This window comes from Pantherophis guttatus, chromosome 1, assembly GCF_059756535.1.
Source record: "Pantherophis guttatus breed Tessera chromosome 1, ASM5975653v1, whole genome shotgun sequence".
NCBI classification, from domain to species: domain Eukaryota; kingdom Metazoa; phylum Chordata; class Lepidosauria; order Squamata; family Colubridae; genus Pantherophis; species Pantherophis guttatus.
In genome coordinates, this window is record NC_142063.1 from 180,072,377 (window position 1) to 180,093,729 (window position 21,353).

Here is a 21,353-nt window from a genome sequence, read left to right on the forward strand (position 1 = left end):
TCTTTGAACTTGCTTGTTTTCTTGCAGACATTTCATTTACTCAAACTAGATAACATCATCATGTTTATCATGTTGATGTTACCTACTTTGAGTAATAAAATGTCTGTAAGAAAACAAGCAAGGTTAGAGAGCACCAATGACCCCTCAAATAAAGTTTTCATTGTAAAAGTTGATTGTTTGTCCTCAACTTTTCTAAAAGCAAATTGGGTACATCATTGAATTCTAAACTATGAAATAGCCAACTCCAAGAATCACCTTCAAATGATGGACCATAACTGGAATGAATTAGCAATATTTTAGCCATCTTTAGGGTAACAAAGAAAGCAAAAATGGCAAAGAAAAAATGGGTGAAAGACCGAAAGAGTTCTAGATTTAAAGAGTTAAATACAGAAAATGAATGAATGAATGAATGAATAAATAAATAAAATGAATCCAGCGTGGTATATTGGGTTGAAGAAAATACAGGTAGTCCTCAATTGAGACTTACAATCTCAATTGAGCCCAAAATTTCCGGTACTAAGCAAGACAGTTAAGTGTGCTTTGCTCTATTTTACAATCTATCTTGCCACAGTTGTTAAGTGAATCACTGCAGTTGTTAAGTTAGTACCGTGTTTCTTAGAAGATAAGACTCAGTCTTATTTTCTTTTAGACTTGAAAATAAGCACGTGGGCTTATTTTCAAGGCGGTCTTACTTTTTTTGAGGTGCAGCAGGCCAGACTCGGTGAGCTGGATGTGCCGTGGATGCACCATCGCCTCCATTCCGAACCTTCAGGATTCGGAATGGAGGCTTTTTGGCGAATGGGAGGAAAATGGGGAGGGGGATTTTCTTGCGTGTCATCCATTCCTCAAGCTCAGCATAGACTGAGGGAAGGATGGCAGACAGGAAAATCCTCCTCCTCATTTTCCTCCCATTCGCCAAAAAGCCTCCCATGAGCTTCCCAAAAAGAGGGAAAAAGCAAAGCAGCTGGCCGCGGAGCTGCTAGCTTCGGGGAAGCGTCCCAACAAACAGAAGCATTGTGGCCAGAAAGAGAAGGGCAAAAGTGGTATTTGTGCTGCTCCAAGGGGCCAGCAGGCTGCAGCCAGACAGTTGACCGCCCCCTGTGCCTGCACCATCATTCGTGCTGGCCACACTCATTCCCCCTGGGCTTATTTTTGGGGTAGGGGTAATATTAGGCCCACCCCCAAAAAATAAGGGTTGGGTGAGACATGGTAACATGGTTGTTAAGTGAATCTGGCTTCCCCATTGACTTTGTTTGCCAGAAGATTGCAAAGGGTAACCACATGACCCCAGGACCACATCACAAATAAATGCCAGCTGTCAAGTGTCTGAATTTTGATCACATAACTGTAGGGATGCTGTAACAGTTAACTGTGAAAAATGTCATAAGTCACTTTTTTCAGCGCTATTCTAATTTTGAATGGTCACTAAATGAATGGTTCAGTGGTGGGTTGCCTCCGGTTCGGACCGGTTCTATAGAACTGGTAGTAAAACCGGTGGGAGGCTACACCCATTGTCCCTGACATCATGAGGAGTGATCTACGCATGCACAGAAGCAAGGTGTGTGTGTGAACAAAGCGCACGCGCGCGCGATCCCATTTCGAACCGCTAGTAAAGGTAAGTAGATCCCACCCCTGGAATGGTTGTCAAGTACTACTTGTAGTGTAGAAAGAATATTGTCCAATATTGACCATCACCTATATATTTTTCTTGTGACACAAATTTGATACTGAAGAGATTCAAAGTAATTCAGTAGTGCTAAGTCTAATTAGGTATGAAGTTTTTATATCATGACAAAGTTTTTTCTCAGCCAAAATGGAATTATTAATAATTCACATACATTAAGTGTTTTTTATCAGGGCAACCTGGTCCACCCAAATATGGGACAGAGCATACTGCTTTCGCTTTACCTAGTATGTAAGCAACCCGGGTTCGACTCCCAGAAGGGCATGGCTAGCTGATGAGAGCTAAATAGCTTGAAATAGATCTATACTTATTTCTTTGTTGGTAAATATAAATTTAATTCACACACATCTTTTATTTTTCCTTAAAATTTGCTCAGTCTTAATATATTCAGAGAAAAAAAATCCATGTTAACTGTTTCAAAGAATGAACAGTACAACAAAGTATAAGAAGTCACTCTGCCTTAATATACATTAAGAATGGTTTTGAATATAATGCACATTATGAAAAAGAACAAACTTGCAATTTATATTATTGCATTTTGCAATGAAAAATAAACTGTTATACTTCTATATACAGGGACAACTATCATGTATTCCTTTTGGAAAAGAAATCAAATTTCTACTTCAGACATGAAAAAGACAATGAAGAATATAAAATGAAACATTTGAATGGTAGCCAAACATGATCAACATTCTCACATCTATAATAGAAACAGCAAATTAAATACATATATTTTGAACTGAAATTATCAAGAATTGGCATAACCTTGCATTAGTCTTATCATAGTTCTAAGGATTCTGTATTCTTGAACCCTAATTCTTGGCATCCTGGATGCACGGCTGTCTTTAGAAGAGCATATGATGGCCGTGGCCAGGGGGGCTTTCTATCAGGTTTGCCTGATATGCCAGTTGCGTCCCTTTCTGGATCGGGACTCCCTATGCACGGTCACTCATGCCCTCGTCACCTCTCGCCTGGACTACTGCAATGCTCTCTACATGGGGCTCCCCTTGAGGAGCACTCGGAAGCTCCAGCTGGTCCAGAATGCAGCTGTGGGGATAATTATGGGGGCGACATGGCACTCCCATGTGACACCTTGCCTGCGCGAGCTGCACTGGCTTCCGGTGATCTTCCGGGTGCGCTGCAAGGTATTGGTTCTCACCTTTAAAGCACTCCATGGCTTAGGGCCCGGTTATTTATGAGACCACCTTCTGCCACCGATAACCTCCCACCGGCCAACTCGGTCCCACAGAGAGGGCCTCCTTAGGGTGCCGTCGGTCAAGCAATGTCGACTGATGACCCCCAGGGGGAGAGCCTTCTCTGTGGGGGCACCCGCCCTCTGGAACGAGCTATCCCCAGGAATACGACTAATCCCGGACCTCCGGACCTTCCGTCGAGCTTTGAAGACCTTTCTATTTCAGCAAGCTGGGCTGGCTTAAAATTTTAATGGGTTATTTTAAGGGTAATGGGTTTTAATTTTTGGGAAGCCAATTCGATTTAATTTTGCTTTTAAATTATTTTAAATTTTATATTGTATGTATTTTAATTTTGGCTGTTCACCACCCTGAGTCCTTCGGGAGAAGGGCGGTATACAAATTTAAATAATAAATAAATAAATAAATAAATAAACAAATAAACAAATAAATAAATGTTCTAGAGTTAAGTTAAGTTAAGTTAAGTTAAGTTAAGTTAAGTTAAGTTAAGTCACTTGATACTCAGGAATTTGAGACAAAGCAAATAGGTTGGGTTTGCACAAAATTCAATGTCAGAATAAAAGAGTCACATTCTGATATACTATATTATGTCAACCCAGATGTTCTTTCTATATAAAATGACAGAATAATAAATATACAAGCCTCTGGAAATACTAAATTAGTTAGTATACGGTAACTAATAAATGCTGTTATTTAGTGTATTCTACCTGTCTGAAGAGCAATTCCTGCTCTGCTTGACTTTGTCCTGGTTCCAATTCTTGTTGTTCTCCATCTTCATCATTTTCAGCAGGTTCTTGCTTCACACGGACCATTTGTGTCAATTCTTGAATTTCCTTTTGATCTGCTGTGCTGTCAATGTATTGGTCTTCCACAAATGTCTGATGTTCTCTTAATTCTTCTTCAGTCTCTTCTGGGTGGCTTTCATGCTGACGAGAAGCTTCATTTGATTTTGGCAACATCTGAATGAAACTCAGAGAGTCAGAACATAGCTCCATTGAAAAGAGTATGAAAACTATGAATGAATGAAATCCTTTTTTATAAAATATAACGATTTAAATTTTATGGTTTGCTTGATTTAATTTGGAAATTTAAAATTTCTAAGCCATATACATGATAGGTTATTTTTAAAGACAGAAACACAGCTAATATATTAATTTTGTATTAGATTAACAATGTATTTATGAAATAAAGCCAAGTTAACAAATGCTTAATAAAAGTAAATACTAAATATGAAAAAACACTTGTTTAGTCATTATAATCTAAAATATTTTTCACTTCTGATGATAACAAAAACTTGATGATCATTTTAAGTTTCAAAATAATTTTCAGTAGCCCTCAGAACAAAACTCAAGCCAAATCTAAATACAGGAAACCCCCAGATTACAAGCATTCCTTTAGCGAATGTTCGATGTTACACGATAAATGCCCCCTACTGTTTACGAATAAGTCCAAAAACTACGAATCATGCAGCACCATGGCAGTTGTTCGACCTTATGAACAATTGCAGAGGCTCTGCAACATTTGTCCTGCACTTTGCCAGACAAAACAGAGCATCGGAGCGGTGGGCTCCAGTGGGAAGTAGAGGGGTGGGCCTGCTATTCTGAAGTTCCATTTTGGCTGGCAAAGTGCTGGGTGAGGCCTGCACAAACCTAAACAGAGCTTTGGGGTGAGCCCACCCCTCCAAAACTATATTTTGGCAGGCAAAGTGCTGGGTGAGGCCTATACAGACCTAAACGGAGCGTTGGGGCAAGCCCACCTTTCCAAAACTACATTTTGGCTTGCAAAATGCCAGGCAAGGCCTGAGCAGGCCAAAATGGAGTGTCAGAGAGATGGGCCTGCCCCTCCGCCCCTCTATTTTGACATGCAAAGTACTGGGCAAGGCCTGCGCACACCAAAACGAAGCTATAGAGAGGTGCATGCAGCTGAGAGGCTGGAGAGGAGACAGCTTGCTAGATCTTTGCACGGTGACTCGGTGGGGCAGGTTGGGTGTGGGGGAGGAAGCAATTGTGGGGAGCATGAGTATTTCAGAGGGTTGGGGAGACCTTGAGTGGTCTTAAGCAGGTAGCCTATTCCATCACTATGCCCTCCCCAATGCCTTTACCAGTCTGAAATACTCATTTGTACTTAATGAACCACACATTTGATTAGCGAATGCGTGGGTGAGAGAGTGAGTCCGTTCAAGGTATGAGATTCACTCCCACAAATCCTTAGGTTACGAGTGGAATGGGCAGGTTCCATTACATTCGTAATTGGATGACTACCTATATTTTCCTAGATTTTGGCAGTAGTAATGTTTGTTATTTATTCACTTATTTAAAACATGCTACTTCCCTTAAAAACCTCAAGGTTGCTGTGGTAGTCTCAAAGTTTGAGGACAGAGTAATGAATAAATTATCTTAAGCAAGGATTCTCAAACTTTTAATTACATCCTAAAATGCCCCTTTCCCTTTGTCTTAAGCGTAGATAGAATTCTTTATTGACCAAATGTGATTGGATGCACAAGGAATTTGTCTTTGGTGCATATGCTCTCAGTGTACATAAAAAGACAAGATACATTCGTCAAGGATCATAAGGTACAACACTTAATGACAGTCATAGGGTACAAATAAGCAATCAAATCATATTAGGAAACAATCAATATAAATTGTAAGGATACAAGCAGCAAAGTTACAGTCATGCAGTCATAAGTGGGGGGAGATGGGTGATAGGAACGATGAGAAGATTAATAGTAATAGTAATGCAGACTTAGTGAATAATTTGACAGTGTTGAGAAATTACTTGTTTAGCAGAGTGATGGCGTTCGGGAAAAAACTCTTCTTGTTTCTAGTTGTTATGGTGTACAATGCTCTATAGCGTCATTTTGAGGGTAGAAGTTGAAACAATTTATGTCTAGGATGCGAGGGGTCTGTAAATATTTTCATAGCCCTCTTTTTGACTCATACAGTATACAGGTCCTCAATGGAAGGCAGGTTAGTAATAATTGTTTTTTCTGCAGTTCTAATTATCCTCTGAAATCTGTGTCTGTCTTATTGGGTTGCAGAACCAAACCAGACAGTTATAGAGATGCAGATGACAGACTCAATAATTCCTCTGTAGAACTGTATCAGCAGCTCCTTGGGCAGTTTGAGCTTCCTAAGTTGGCGCAGAAAGAACATTCTTTGTTGTGCTTTTTTGATGACATTTTTGATGTTAGGTGTCCATTTTAGGTCTTGACATATGATAGAACCTAGAAATGTGAAGATCTCTACTGTTGATACTGTGTTGTCTAGTATTGTAAGAGGTGGTAGTATGGGAGGGTTTCTCCTAAAGTCTACCACTATTTCTACGGTTTTGAGTGTGTTCAGTTCCAGATTGTTCCGGTCCCACCACGAGGCTAGTTGTTCAACCAACTAGTATACCCGTCAATCAACCACCTGTCTGTATGTGGATTCATCATTGTCTCAAATGAGACCAATCATTGTTGTATCATCTGCAAACTTCAGTAGTTTAACAGATGGATTGTTTGAGATGCAGTCATTGGTATATAGAGAGAAGTGGAGAGAGCAGACAACCTTGGGGGGCCCCTTGGCTAATTGTACAGGTATCTGATGTGATTCTGCTTAGCTTCACCTGCTGCTTCCTGTCTGTTAAGAAGTTTATGATCCACTTACAAGTGTGTTCAGGTACCACTAGCTGATTTAGTTTAGTTAGAAGAATGTCTGGAATGATGGTTAGGGTTAGGGATTAGCATTAGGTCAGACAGAAAGAACTTTGCATGGAAGACGCATAATCTCCAGGTATGATTAGTACTTTGAATGATACACAAAATGGTCAAAAAACCAAGCTATTGTGTCTTCATGAAGGGCTATGGAATCTCAAATTGCTTTGCATTCCAGTCCCAAATGTGCTTTTTGAAGAGGTAACTAGACTTTCTAGTTTTTCTTTGAAGACATTTCACTTCTCATCCAAGAAGCTTCTTCAGCTCTGACTGGATGGTGGGGGATTCCATTTCCCACCATCCAATCAGAGGTGAAGAAGCTTTTGGATGAGAAGCTAAACATCTTCAAAGAAAAAAGAAAGTCCAGTTGCCTCTTGAAAAACCACCTCTGTCAACTCTGAAGAGAACCTGGCTGAAGCCAACTTGTGCTTTCCTCATAGTTGCCAAACTCTGAGAGGGGGAAGGGAGGGGGGAAATAGATAGACTTGCTAATAGTCAGAACAAAGTTTTATTGTGAGAACCAAGGTCATCCCAACAGGCAGCAGTTGAGGGAGAAGTGTGACCAGGCACCCTGTCAGCTATTCATATTGGACAATGTGACCGGTGACATCTGGAGAGGAAAATATTTACTTTTTTAACTAGGGGAAAAACCATAGGAACTTTTAGAGTTGGTTTTCACTAGCTGTGCTGATATATCCAATAAACATGTTCTTTGAGGAATCTACAGGCATCAGAGTGCTGATTTTAGCTGATGGGTTACTCAGAATGTTGACATTAAATCAACTCTGAAAACTTTCAGCTCCGTGTGGAACTGCTCTCCAGGGTCCTGAGTCTCAGCTGCCCACCTGATATGCTTGGGGAGGCAGAGAAGACTCAGGGGAGATGGAGAAGATAGAAGGGCTGGCCGGGACCAGGGCCAGCACCAGCATGGCCCCAGCTGATGACCAGCTGGCCTGTGGGAACACCAGCCAGGGTAGCCCAACCAGCAATGACCACTCTGAAGGTCTGAAAGGAGATCCCAGTCATTGGGGACCTGTATCAGGCTGAGGAGGACCTCAGGGGTCACGGCCCCAGTCAGAGGACTGGGTTGGAGTTCCCCTTGATGTCCACACACAATTCGGCTACCCCAACGCCACAGTAGAGGGTGAGGAGATTGATAGAGCTGGATGCATACCAGACCACTCTTCCTGGCCAAATGGTAGAGCAGCTGAGTGAGAAGTTCAACCGGATGAGCCTCGAGGGACAGGCACATGGGTTTGAGCCGCATGGAGGATTCCTGAGCCAAACCATCTAATTGTTTCCATCCCGGTGTGGTGAGATCCATCCCGGGGCTGCATTGGAGCCCTCCACATCACTGACGGATGGCAGGTCCACCAGGACACCCTCGTAATTATGCCCAGTTGGCAGGCCCTCCACCCTGGCAGTACTTTCTTGGGGCTGGCTGGGCCTCAGGGCAATGGGTACCGGTCTGGGCCCTGCCACAACCTTCTCCTGCTCAGCTGGTCGCTCCTCCCAAGATGAGGGCTATGTTCAACAGGGACCCAGAAAAACTTGCCCACTTCCTGTGGGCCCATCTAGATGACCATGCCCTGGCAATTGCCCATGACCGGGCAATTGTCCATGCGGTGGCCATGAAAATGAAAGGAGAAGAAGTGGAATGGGTGACCAGCTCTATGATGAGGATGAGCTGGGGAACATTGACATTTTCCTACAGGAACTGAGGACCAGATTTGAAGATGAATCCCAGGCCCTGCAGGCAGAGATGGAAATCTGCGACTGAAGCAAAAGGGCAAACTGGCCAAGGAATATGTCCAGGAGTTCCGGAGAGTAGCCAGCAAGCTGTGGCACTGGTCTGAGAGGCTGCTGGTGTACTTTTTCAAGGAAAGCTTAGACTGGGAGCTTCATGCAAGCGTATAACAGGGAGTCCCTGACTGGATCCAGGAGTGCTATCGGATGGAATAAACAAGGTGATATTGAAATACTAGTGTCAACTTGCAAAGCTTTCAAGTTACCATGAGCAGGAGGGAGGGAGAACTGAAGTGAATTCCATACATTTTTCTGATCGCAATCAGAAGGGTGTTAGGTTTCACTGCCAGCCAAAGTGGTTAATTGGAGAATGTGATTTATGACATGGCCAGGGGGAGGGGAGAGGGGAGAGACAGGGTCACAGGGGAACGTAAATCTACGTGGGGTCAGTCCTGACTGCATCCAAGTATTGCCGGAATGGTGCTCCAAATAAATCACTATCTTTCCTTTGAAGTTTGGATCATGGCTCATGAATTAATTAGGGCATCTTTCGGAAACTTGACAACTAGTACACAAGGGCAAGTATGATATAGTTGCCATTACTGAAACTTGGTGGGATGAAACTCATGATTGGAATGTACTGATGGAAGGATACAAACTATTCAAAAGAAACAGACCTAATAAAAGAGGTGGAGTTACATTATATTTAAGAAATCACTACATTTCTACACAAAATCAAGAATGAAAGCCTCCTAGAATGCATATGGGTCAATATAAAAGGAAAACAAGAATGACATTGCCATACTACAGGCCATCCAACCAAGCAGAAGAAATAGATGAACTTAATGCTACCCAGTTAACAAATGTATGTAGGAAACACACTACAATAGTAATGGGGAATTTTAACTACCCTAACATCAACTAGGAGACAAACTCTGTGTCAAAAGGGAGATCAAATAGGTTCTTGACCAACCTAGCTGACAACTTTGTCATCCAAAAAGCAGATGAGGGAACTAGAGGAGGGGTGAAATGCTCCCGGTTCGGACCGAATTGCCCGATCCGGTAGCGATGGAGGCGGGTGGTTTGGAGAACCGGTAGCAAAAATCTCTGCCCCCCCCCATGCCCAGCTGAGCCGCACGATCACCAGAGGCTTTTTTTCTTTTAAACGGCAATCAGGCAACTCAGCTTGGATCATCAGAGCCATTTAAAAGATTTTTTCTTTTAAATGCCTCTGATGATCCAAGCTCTGACGATCCAAGCTGAGTTGCCTGATTGGCAGAGGGTTTTTAAAAAATGCTCTGATGATCAGGCAACTCAGCTGGGATCGTTAGAGGCTTTTGAAAGCATTTTTTTACAACATCTTCGCCGAAGGGGTTGTAGAAAAAATGGTTTTAAAAGTAAAAAAAAAAAATGACCATACCCACCCATTCACATAACCCCTCCCCACCAAGCCACGCACATAGAACCGGTAGTAACAAATTTTAGATTTCACCACTGAACTAGAGGGACAGTTATACTGGACCTATTTCTTACTAACAGAGAAGAAATGATGGTCGAAGTTGCTAGAACATGGGAGGAGAGTGACCATGTCGTAATAGAATTCAATATAATGCAGAGACCAACAATAGAACATAATTGTAGGAGATGACCATGCTGAGCCTGAGGGAGGGGTCAAATGTGTCATAAATCAGGATGTGCACCCATAAGAGATCCACATCCAGAGCAGCTTGAATACCTTTCTTAACTTCCGCGCATTCTCTTAACGGTCACTTGGCCAGAGTCTTGTAGAGAACTAAGCTTGCAATAATTATACTCATTTGAACTGCATGAATCTGCTGATTTTCTGGGGCATGACATTAATCTGGCCAAATGCCTTCACCAAAAAATTTTCTGGACTCCAGAATTCTTTAGTCATGACTTCTGATCCCAGAGCTACAGCAGCAGCAGCAGAGCCAGACTTCCACTCAATCAGCAGACACCAAGATGGCATTGAAGATGAAATCAGAAATCTTGCAGTCAATTTTCAACAGATGATGCAGATCATGACTCAACAAGGAGTTCCTATGCCAGAGGTCACCAACTGGTGGTCCACGGACCACTGGTGGTCTGCGAGAAAATTTTGGTGGTCTGCAGCGCACCCAGGTGGAGGAGCTACTCCAGGATGTCCAATGAGCCAGTCCTGTGACTAGAGCTCTGGAATATGGGACCGGCCAGGCAGCTCATAATGGGGCTGGAAATCTCCACCGTAGAGGGAGGTATGTGTAACTTGCAACTTTGCAGGTGATAAACGTGCAAGGAGTAGGGCAGCCCTCACTGGTCGGAACGAGGTAATGGTGCTGTTGCAGCAAGGGGTGTGTGGCAGCGCAGGCAAGCCAAAGCAACAGGTGTCAGCAACCCGTGGCTTTCGTCCCCCTGCTGTGGCTTCCTGTTGGATGATCCTACCACTGGCTGTCCCTGCCCCTCGCCCTCCCCTCCCAGTCACACCTGGCCTGGCCAGAGAAGGGAAAGACGGGGGATGGAGATTCGCTCCATATTCCAGAGCGGGAGTGAAGCTTCATCTTTTGCTGGGTCTCACAGGTGTTTCTTCCGGACCTTGTTGGTGCTGCGGGCACCTTGGTCGTTCTGGAGAATCAGAATATGAGAGAGAGGAGAGAGGAGAGACAGAGAGCTAGAGGAGAGATGAGAGAGACAGAGAGATAGATGAGAGAGACACAGAGAGGGGAGAGACAGGAGAGATGAGAGAGAGAGAGAGAGGAGAGAGACAGAGAGAGAGGGGGGAGAGAGAGGAGAGGGAGAGAGAGAGATGAGAGAGAAAAAGAGATACTGAGAGAGAGAAAGAGAAAGAGAGAGAGAGATATTGAGAGAGAAAGATACTGAGTGTCAGCTTTGGAAGCCATATTAGAGCAGAAGCTTCCATGCTGCCCCCGTCTCATATGTGGGAAAGTAGGAGGGGGGAATTTAGTAGAGGGGGATTTAGTCTGTAGACATAATAGCATTCTTCCTGTCGGTCAAGGTCAAAGCGATCCTGCATCTGGAGAAGGAGTGGCCGGAGTGATGTCTCAAGATGGGACGGCGGTTAATTGGAGCATGTGATCAACTGAGGAGTGAGGGGATGGTTTTGGGAGTTTTGATTTACTGAGGGAAAACCCGGACCTCTCAGATTCGGGTTTTCCCAGATGTGCCAGTTTACCTATTCTAGTAAATAGAACTTTGAAAAATGCTTGCTTCAGAGTCTTTACTTGGAGTTGGATTTTTTTTCCGGAACACTGACATTAACTCAAATCTCCCTTAAAGCATAATGGCACCCCGAAAGGGGGCTGTTGGGAGTGCTGAGCCCCAGCATCTACCTAAACCTCAGGTGGTGTGAAGACTCAGTGAAAATGGAGGAGAAAGGAGAGATTGCAGAGGGAGCTATGGGGATGGATACTCAAGGATTTACCGACACCCTGTTTTCTCCTTCTGAAGATGGTGTGAGCCATTGAGGCTGCAGAGGAGGCCCGAAGGCTAGGCACTTGACGGAGTTGGATTCCTGGAAAAATTGCCAGTCTGACCCAACTCCAGAAGGAGACCAGAGGAGGACCGCCTGGATATACTGCTGCTCCAAGTCCAATGAAGTCACCCCATGAGCATGAGTGTAGAGGAGGGACAGCTATGGGATCCGGAGACTCCCGGGATTAGAATATGTTGCCCGCAACGAGAAGCCAATCATTAACTGGGCTCCCTGAGCATTTTGAACGGATGGAAGTGAGAAGTTACGCACGCCCCTCCCAACCTCCTCAAGTAAGATGGAGCTTAGCATAACCTACATTCACCTTCCCCGATCCAGGACCTGGCGGAGGAATTAGCAGGGCGCAGGCACCTCTCTACCCGGCCAGGGGCGAAACAAGCAGATCAGCGCAGCATGGCTATCTGCAGCTGGGAGACATCAGATGCAGCCAGCATGGGGAATGCGAAACCCCCTGCGGGTGCCCCTCACCAGCCTGCCTTTGTGCTACCTCCTGCTGAATGTATATCCCCAGGCTGGGGATTCTTTTTTTTTTTTTTTTTGAGAAACTTTATTGAGATTTTTTACAAACAAACAAAAAAGAAAAACATACAAACAGAAACATAAAAGACATAGGTGTAATGGCATTTTCAGTTAGTATCGGATGTGCAGTGTTTTAACTATTTACATAAATAATACTTGGTGATATTTCAAATCACTTTTAACCATTATTTAACACCTTTAGGACTTTCATTCATTTTATCATGCATCCACTTGTACCACCTTTCCCACATAATATAGTAAACTGACTTGTCATCATCATTTAATTCATGAGTTAATTTAGTCATCTCTCCAATATTTTCCTAATTGTGAGCTCTTCTGGTGGTTGGGTTTTCTCTTTCCAGTACTGTGCGTATGCCAATCTGGCGGCTGTAATTATGTGGATCATTAAATGTATCTTTTCCTTTCCATATGGCTTCTTTACTATTCCCAGGAGAAATATCTCTGGTATTAGTTCAATATCTTCGCCAATTATTTCATATAACCACCTCCTGATCTTGTTCCAATATCCTTTCGCTTCCGGGCATGTCCACCACATGTGAAAGAAGGTGCCTTGACCGTGGCCACATTTCCAATTTGGGGTGTATATTAGGATATATCTTTGCTAGTCTGGCCGGGGCTAAATACCATCTATGGAGCATTTTATAATGGTTTTCCTTGTATGCTGCCGCTCTAGTCAGTTTAAGATTCCTATTCCATGCCTCCTCCCATTCCCCAAAATTTATATCACGCCCTATATTTTTTTCCCATGCATTTATTTGATTCTTTGTAATCTCTTCGGACTTATCATCACCTAATAAATAGTTGTATAGTTTGGCCAAAATCTTTTTATTTGTTCCCATCAAGACTTTATCCAATCCATTTGATCCAAGTTCTAAACCAAATTTTTCTTTGTCTTTCTGATATCTAGATTTTATTTGTGAATAAGTCCACCAATCTAAGGTTATTCCTTGCTCTCGTAAGGTATCATTTGATTTAAGATTCCCTCCTTCATCTAAGATATCTTTATATCTGCTCATTTTCTCCATCCCCCATCTATTGGGGTGGATCAGGGCCTCCATTGTTGAGAGCCAACTTGGAATTTTTTTGTAATATCTTTGCCTAATCGGGGTCCATGTTTGTATCAATGAGTCTCTAATTTTGTGTCTATGGAAGTATGTCTTCCTTTTCTTCTCTGCATCCCAAATGTGGGCGTGCCACCCTTTTTGCAGATCGTGGCCTTCTAGGGTAAGAATCCTCTCATTTTCCAGAGTGATCCAATCTCTTATCCAGACTAACTTAGCTGCCCTGTAATATATTTCCCAGTCAGGGAGTCCAAATCCACCTATATCTCTTTTGCCCCTTAAAATTTTAACGGAAAACCTCGGTTTTTTCCCCTCCCATATAAATTCTCTGATGATTTTGTCTAGTTCTAAAAAAAACTTTTTATCTAAATTTACCGGTATGTTTTGGAATAAGAATAATATTCTGGGGAGAATGTTCATCTTAATTGTGGCTATCTTGCCCAAAAGTGATAGTCTTATTTTCTTCCATCTGTCAAGGTCTTGTTTCATCTTTCTAATTAGGGGAGTATAATTGTCGTCTTTCAGGGTCGAACATCTAGATGTAATCCAAATTCCTAGGTATTTAATTTTTTTGGCAACCTGTAGTCCTAATACTTCTTCTATCTCGTTTTTCTGGCTCTCAGTTGTATTCTTAATCAATACTTTGGTTTTAGTTTTATTCAATATGAAGCCTGCCACCTCTCCATATTTACTTAATTCCTCTAGCACTTTTGGTCCCGATTCTATGGGGTCTTCGAGGATTAGAGCTACGTCGTCTGCAAATGCTTGCGTCTTGTAAATCTCCTTCCTGATCTTCAGTCCTTTTATTTCCTCATTAGTTCTAATTTTCCGCAAAAGAACTTCTAAGGCCAAAATAAACAATAATGGGGATAGGAGGCAACCTTGCCTTACTCCCTTACTAATTTGGAATGTTTTAGTCCTATCTCCATTCACCAGAATACTCGCCTTTTGACTATCATAGATAGATTTAATCATCATTTCAAAATTTGTTCCGAATTTCATAATCTCAATTTGTTTAGTCATAAATTTCCAGTTTAGATTGTTGAATGCCTTTTGGGCATCAACAAAGATTAGGGCCATCTGTTTTCCGGGGTGTTCTTCATAGTACTCTAGGGTGTCTAGCACAATTCTCAAATTATCTTTAATTTGCCTCCCCGGAAGGAATCCGTTCTGGTCTTTATATATCCAATTATTTAGTATCTTTTTCATTCTTTCTGCCATTATGCCCATGAATAATTTATAGTCAGTATTTAGGAGCGAAATTGGTCTGTAATTTTGAATTTGTTTTAGATCGGCACCTTCTTTTGGCACAAGTGTGACATGCACCTCCTTCCATGACTCTGGAATTTTATGGTCTATCAATGCATCATTAAAGATTTCTACCAATTTCGGTTGGAGTATTTCTTCTAATTTTTTTTATATTTCCCCTGGGAATCCATCGGGTCCTGGCGCTTTGTTGTTTTTCAATTTGGAAAGGGCTATTTTTAATTCTTCAATTGTGATCTTTCTATTAAGCATTTCTTTCTCTTCATCTGTTATTTGTGGGAGCTCTGCATTTATCAAATATTGTTCTATTTTGTCATCCGGTACCTCCTCTTCTTTATATAAGGATTCATAGTATTCTCTCGCTCTATCCAATTTTTCTTCCTCTTTAGTCAATAGCTTACCCTTAGAGTCTTCTAAGGTGTGAATTATTCCCTTTTCATTTTCCTTTTTTAATTTATAGGCCAGCCACCTGCCCGATTTATTAGTATTCTCAAAAAGATGTTGTTTTGTTCTTTTCATTCTTTCTGCCAGCTCTTCTTGCTCCATGATATTTACTTTGTGCTTCCACATCATCCAATTTTCTTTGGCTGCTTCATCTTCTGGGTTATCTTGAAGTTTTCTTTCTGATTCTCCTATATGATTTAAATAATCTTCCAGGGTCTTCCTTTCTTCTTTGTTTTTATGTACGGTATATGAAATCACGACTCCTTTCAGATAGGCCTTCATTGTATCCCATACTATTGCGCGGGATGTGCCCTTGTTTTCATTTTCCTTGAAAAAGAAGTTTACTTCTTCTTTGAGTTTTTGTATACAGTCTCTATCACCCAGTAGTTTAGCATTAAACCTCCACCTCCGTTGGTACTTTCTCTGTACAGACTTCGATCTAATTTCTATTGGGTTATGGTCTGCTCAATCGTTCGGGTTGATTACAGCCGTTCCAATTTCTAGCCCCAAATTCCTGCTAACCCATGCCATGTCAATTCTAGACCACGACTTTTGTGCATTTGAAAAGAAGGTATATTGCCTATCGTTTGGGTGCAGGGTACGCCAGATATCAATTAGGTCTAATTCATCAACTAAATCGAAAAAAGCTCTCGGTAAATTTGTCCTTTTATTTTTTTTTTACTTTATTACTCTTGTGGTCCTTCTCCGAATCCATAATGCCATTAAAATCCCCTATTATACAAATTTCATTATATGCCATTTTTACTAATTGTTCATGAAGTTTCTTGAAAAATTCTCCCTGTTTTTTATTTGGGGCATATATGCCCACTAATAATACCTTGAAATCCCCTCTCTTAATTTCAATCATGAGAATTCTACCCTTTGTATCTTTAAACTTTTGCTCTGCTTCAATTTCTTTTTTTACATAGATTACCACCCCCCTCTTCTTTTTCTCTGCCAGCGAAACAAATGTTTGACCAAATTTATTATATTCTAGACATTTACCCTCTTCTTTTTTTATGTGCACCTCTTGTAGACACATTATATCAACATTTTGTTTACCTAGTTTTGTTAATATTCTTTTCCTCTTTTTGTAGTCATTTAGACTGTTAACATTTACAGATATTAATTTCAAGTCATTCATCTCTATACCCCTGTCTGGTTGTTAGTTCTTGTTTGTTCTTATGGCCCTTACTGGTCTTGCTTTTTTCCCTTTGGCTTCTTCTTCTTCTTCTTCTTCTGTCTTCCGGTTGGTGACCCGCGGCGACATGGCGTTGAGCGAGTGACTGCTGCTCCTCAATACCATCAGTCACCGTGTTTTGGGGACCCCTCGGGGGCGTGGAGCCCGGAGAGCCCCACGGACGAGAGAGCGAGACGGGTGAGCATGAAAGCGGAGCGCAAAACGCTGATCGCAAGACCGGGCGGCTCTGTCAACCCAGCACGCGTGAGTCGGCCGAATTAATGGCCGACGCGAAGCTGCGGTAGCCAGCAACCAGATTGGAAGCAAGGGAGATCGGATGCTGCAGTGCTGATAGATATACACCTTCCCTGCATTGAGGAAAGAGGACATCAGGAAGAGGGGTCGGTGAAGTCGGGTGGAAGAGTCTCACAGAGGAGAAAAGCGGCGATTGAAAGTTCCTGAGCAGTTTGACAGAGAGAGAGCCTGACAAGCCGGCATTGAAATAAGAAAGTAAAATCTGTATTGACAGTGTGCGCGCTAAGAGAGGATCGGTGAGAAAATTTAAGATCAGCATTTCTTTCCTTTTTACCGTGAATAAAAGTAGATCCAGCGGAGGCTGAAACTGGGTGGATCGAGCTTGGCTTTTCTCTTTAACGAACAGGAAGCTCAGCCATTAGAGTGACTTGACTGATTCGACTGAGGAATAAACTGCATAGCTGTGGACAGTCTAGCAGCAAGAAATACGATAGAGTGCTGAACTCTGATGAATGGCCCTAAGCTCGCAGAAGAATAGAGACTGAGCAAAAAAAAAAAGACCAGTGTATTTCCCAAGAAGGAGGAAAAATTATAATAATAACCAACAACAGCGCTTGAACTTCCAGATATTTCTTTCTCAGTATCCTGATTGTCAAATCTATTATCACCAGCAAGAATTGTAAATAATTTTTTTTTCGTGGTCTAGATATATATAGTATATTTTCAAGCTATGGTATTTTAAATCCTTTTATATCTATTCCGCTGTCTAGTTTTTATAGTATTTAAAATTATAATTCTGTCTATAATCAAATACTTAAAATTCCTATTTACAGTATTTATAATATTTTAAGCATTTAAAAGCACAACACTTAGTTAAATTAATTGATATATTGATTGTGAACTGTTGATTAACTGATTTATTGATTGTCTAGTATTGAATTGTCTAACTTATAACTGCTAAGCCAACTTAATACGTATTAACGATACATTGAGTATAAGGTATTGTTGGGAAGAGATTTAGATCCCTTTATAGATATTGATATTGATTGTTCATTGGAAAATTAGCTTTATTTAAAGATTCTGAAGAAATAATTAGGCATAGAAATATATATATATAGAAAAAAAAAACTAAGGAAAGATAACAGAGGCATTAACTGGCGAATGAGAATTTGGAGTAATATCGAAAGGATAGTTAGAGAGCAAAAAAAAAAATCCTGAAAGAAATGACAAGCATGTCATCAACAGTAGCGAAAACAGGAAAAAAGACTCCCTCTAATCCTACTATAGCAACAACCTCTCCGGCAACACAGAAATCAACAGAAGGCCTGGCAATGCAAACTCTACAAGCGTCGCTAACCTTGATTCAAGAAACGATGATGGCAATGCAAGAAAAATTGTTAAATAACCATGTCGAATTAAAATCAGACATATATGCATTGGACCAGAAAATGAATGAAATTCAAACATCAATATTTAATAATGAGCAACGAATTCAAAAAGCCGAAACAAGAATCGACCAAACCAAAAAGAAACTGGATATTGTGGACCAAACATTAACAAGTCAAAATAAAGAGTTAGAAGATTCATTAACTCAATTAGAGATGGACCGGGCTTCCTTCTACTTGCGATTTCAGAACGTTGTTGAGGATAAAGAGGAAGACCTAGGCGAGAAGATGGCGGAGTTGATAGCAGATGCACTTCAACAAGATAAACAGGCGATAATTAGAGAGTTGGACGACGTATACAGGGTCCAGACTAACTATGCAAGAAGGAATAAGCTCCCTAGGGAAGTACATATCCGCTTTGCAAGGAAAAAAGTTAAAGACATTCTATACAACATGGCAAGAGACGAACAGATAACATATCGAGGAAAAGAAATAATAATTCTAAAACAGATACCAAGAAGAGTTCGGGAGATGAGAAAGGGATATAGATTCTTGGCCATACAGTTGAACAAAAGAAAGATACTATTTAGGTGGCTTCTCCCAGAAGGGATGCTAATAACCTGGCAAGGAAGAAAAATTAAAATAGAAAGTCTGAGTACAGCACAAGATTTCCTTGACCAGTTGAGGGGTGTGGAAGAAGAGCAGGGTAGCAAGGAAGAACTAGAGACAGTAGCAGTGGAGGAGGAAGCCCTACACCAACAGAACACGAACGAAGCAATTGTAGAGGAGAAGACAGAAGAAGAACCCAGGCTGGGGATTCTATCCCGGCCAGGGGTGGGTCCAGTGCCAGTGGTATCCAGCTCATCGGCTCCAATTTTCCAGGGATCCCCATGGCCCCAATATGGCCCAACGACCCCGGCACCACAGGGGGGGGCTAATTGAGCAGCCGACTGGAGTCCCCCCTCTCTGCAGCCCAGCAAGCAACTCAGCAGCTGGCCCCCCTCCCTCAGGAGTCGGCTTGAGTCCAGCACCCAGCAGCAGCTCCGCCACAGGTTCCAGCTCAGCTGCCCATTGCCGGGCCCAATCAACTTGCGAGGCCAACGCCACCCAGCTTCAGAGCAATCTTTGATGGTACACTTGCCAAACTGGCTTACTTCCTCAGCAGGGTCTGGGCTCATGTAGATCAGTATGGAGACCAATACAAGTCAGACCGGGACTTGATATTGGCAATTTCTGACGGGATGAATGAGGGGGGAGGCTTCTGAATGGATAGCCCAGCTGCACAATGAGGTCGCTGCGGAACTAAATGATGCCGATGGATTTGTTACACTGCTCCGGGCCAGATTTGAAGACCCAGTTCAAATAAATGAAAACGAAGCCACACTAAAGGTGATGAAGCAAGGTAATTGACTTTAGACGGGTCGCAGGGAACCTGGGGCATTGGCTGGACTGCATACTCCTACACTATTTTGAAGAGGCCATTGATCAAGAAGTCAAAAAAGCCTGTGGGGACCAGGGGATGCCTGAGCGACTGCACGACTGGTATACCATGTCCATAGCTCTAGACAGAGAAATTCACAAAACCCCAGCAGAGAAGCCTTCTCAGAGAGCTTTAGCTAGACAGCTCCTTTCAAAGCCAGCTGAAGTCACCTCTTCCCCCTCAACCGGCAGGGGCGATTAAATGCTATCAGTGTGGATAACTGGGACACCGAGCTTCTAAGTACCTGACCCCTGCCCCAGTTCCACAACAACATCCTGCCACAGCTGCTCAAGGCAGAAGGGCTCCAAGGAAGGCCCCAGACACCAGTCGATTCACCAGACAAGCCACAGAGGTTCCCCTCCCCACTGAACAGAGCGAGGAACCTCCGGCCAAAGAAGCCTCTCCCGATGAGGCTAGCAGAGATGAAGGCACTCCCCTTTCAATTAAAGTAAAACTGGTGGTGCCAGAGACAAGGAAGCAAGGAGAACTGCCAGCAATAATAGATACAGGCTGCACCAGATGTTTAATTGGACTTCCAATTGTTGAACAATTGGGGATCAAAACAAGAGCCTTAAAACGCCCAATTAAATTTCACCAAGTGGATGGGACATTAATTGGAGGAGTCTCAGCCACCCAAATTATAGAACTGGTTAGATTAGAAATTGGAAGACATCATGAACTTATACGATTTATAGTAACCCCAAAGATGTCAGAATCTGTCATACTGGGCCTGGCTTGGCTGGACAAATGGGCCCCCACCATTAAATGGGAAGATGGATACCAGAAAATCATAATGGGTGTCGGCCCCTTGCCCCCTGTCCCTCCTCCCAAGGAACAGCCTACCCATAAAGGCCACCTGCCAGAAACAGCAGCCGCTGGTTCAGACAGGTGAACCCCAGATTCCTAAGGTATATATAGACTTAGCTGAAGCGTTTAGCAAGGAGGAATGTAACATCCTCCTCCCTCATCGGATCACGGATTGTGCCATTGAATTAGAACCGGGAGCCAAGTTGCCAAAACCCAGGATGTACTCCATGACGCCTGCTAAAATAACCAAGCTGAGGAAGTATATTGACACCAACCTAGCCAGAGGGCTCATTGAGTCTGCGAAATCCAGGGTGGCCACCCCCGTATTGTTTAAAGAGAAGAAAGATGGGGGGAAGCTGAGATTATGTGTGAACTTTAGAGGTGTAAACTGCATTTGCAAACAAAATACCTACCCCCTACACTAATGAAAGACTTGCTGAACCACTTATCAAAAGGCAAAATTTTCACCAAGTTAGATCTAAGGGAAGCCTACTACTGGGTTCACATAAAGGAGGGAAACGAATGGAAGACTGCTTTTAACTGCCCCCTGGGCAGCTTCCAATTCCGTGTCATGCCTTTTGGACTCCAAGGGGCCCCCACAGTCTTCATGCAACCGATCAATGAAGTTCTGCATGAGCACCTGTATAAAGGGGTCCTTGTTTACCTGGATGACATTCTTATATTCAGCGAAAATATGGAAGAACATGTCAAATTAGTCAGACAAGTGCTGAAAAAATTCATAGCGGCCAAACTTTACGCAAAGCTGTCAAAATGCGAGTTCCATAAGGAGTCCTTGGACTACCTGGGATACAGGGTGTCGAATCAAGGAATCAAAATGGACCTGGGGAAGGTGAAGGAGGTGCTAGACTGGCAACCCCCACAAACCTGTAAACAACTTCAAAGCTTCCTGGGGTTTGCAAATTTTTAGAGAAAATTCATCCCTTCCTTCGCTGAGATTGCTCTCCCCTTGACAGAATTACTAAAAACCGGTCCATCTCCCACCAAGCCAAAACCTAGCCAACCCCTAGCTTGGACAATGGACTGTCAAAAATCCTTTGAACAATTAAAACGCCTATTCGCAGTGGAGCT

The 21,353-nt window shown here is 42.6% G+C and overlaps 1 protein-coding gene across 35 annotated transcripts in view; it reads right to left on the bottom strand.

Annotated features, from left to right (window-relative positions):
* Window positions 1-21,353, bottom strand: part of HDAC4 (histone deacetylase 4) — a 555,425-nt gene that overhangs the window by 171,717 nt on the left and 362,355 nt on the right. For all 35 annotated transcript variants that reach the window (XR_015732045.1, XR_015732047.1, XR_015732046.1 and 32 more), the window contains one exon: window positions 3,603-3,854. Coding sequence is in view for 26 of the 35 variants with exons in the window: in XM_087885457.1 (XP_087741583.1) it covers window positions 3,603-3,854 (252 nt within the window). In the remaining 9 variants the exon portion in view is untranslated. The remainder of the gene's footprint in view (window positions 1-3,602; window positions 3,855-21,353) is intronic.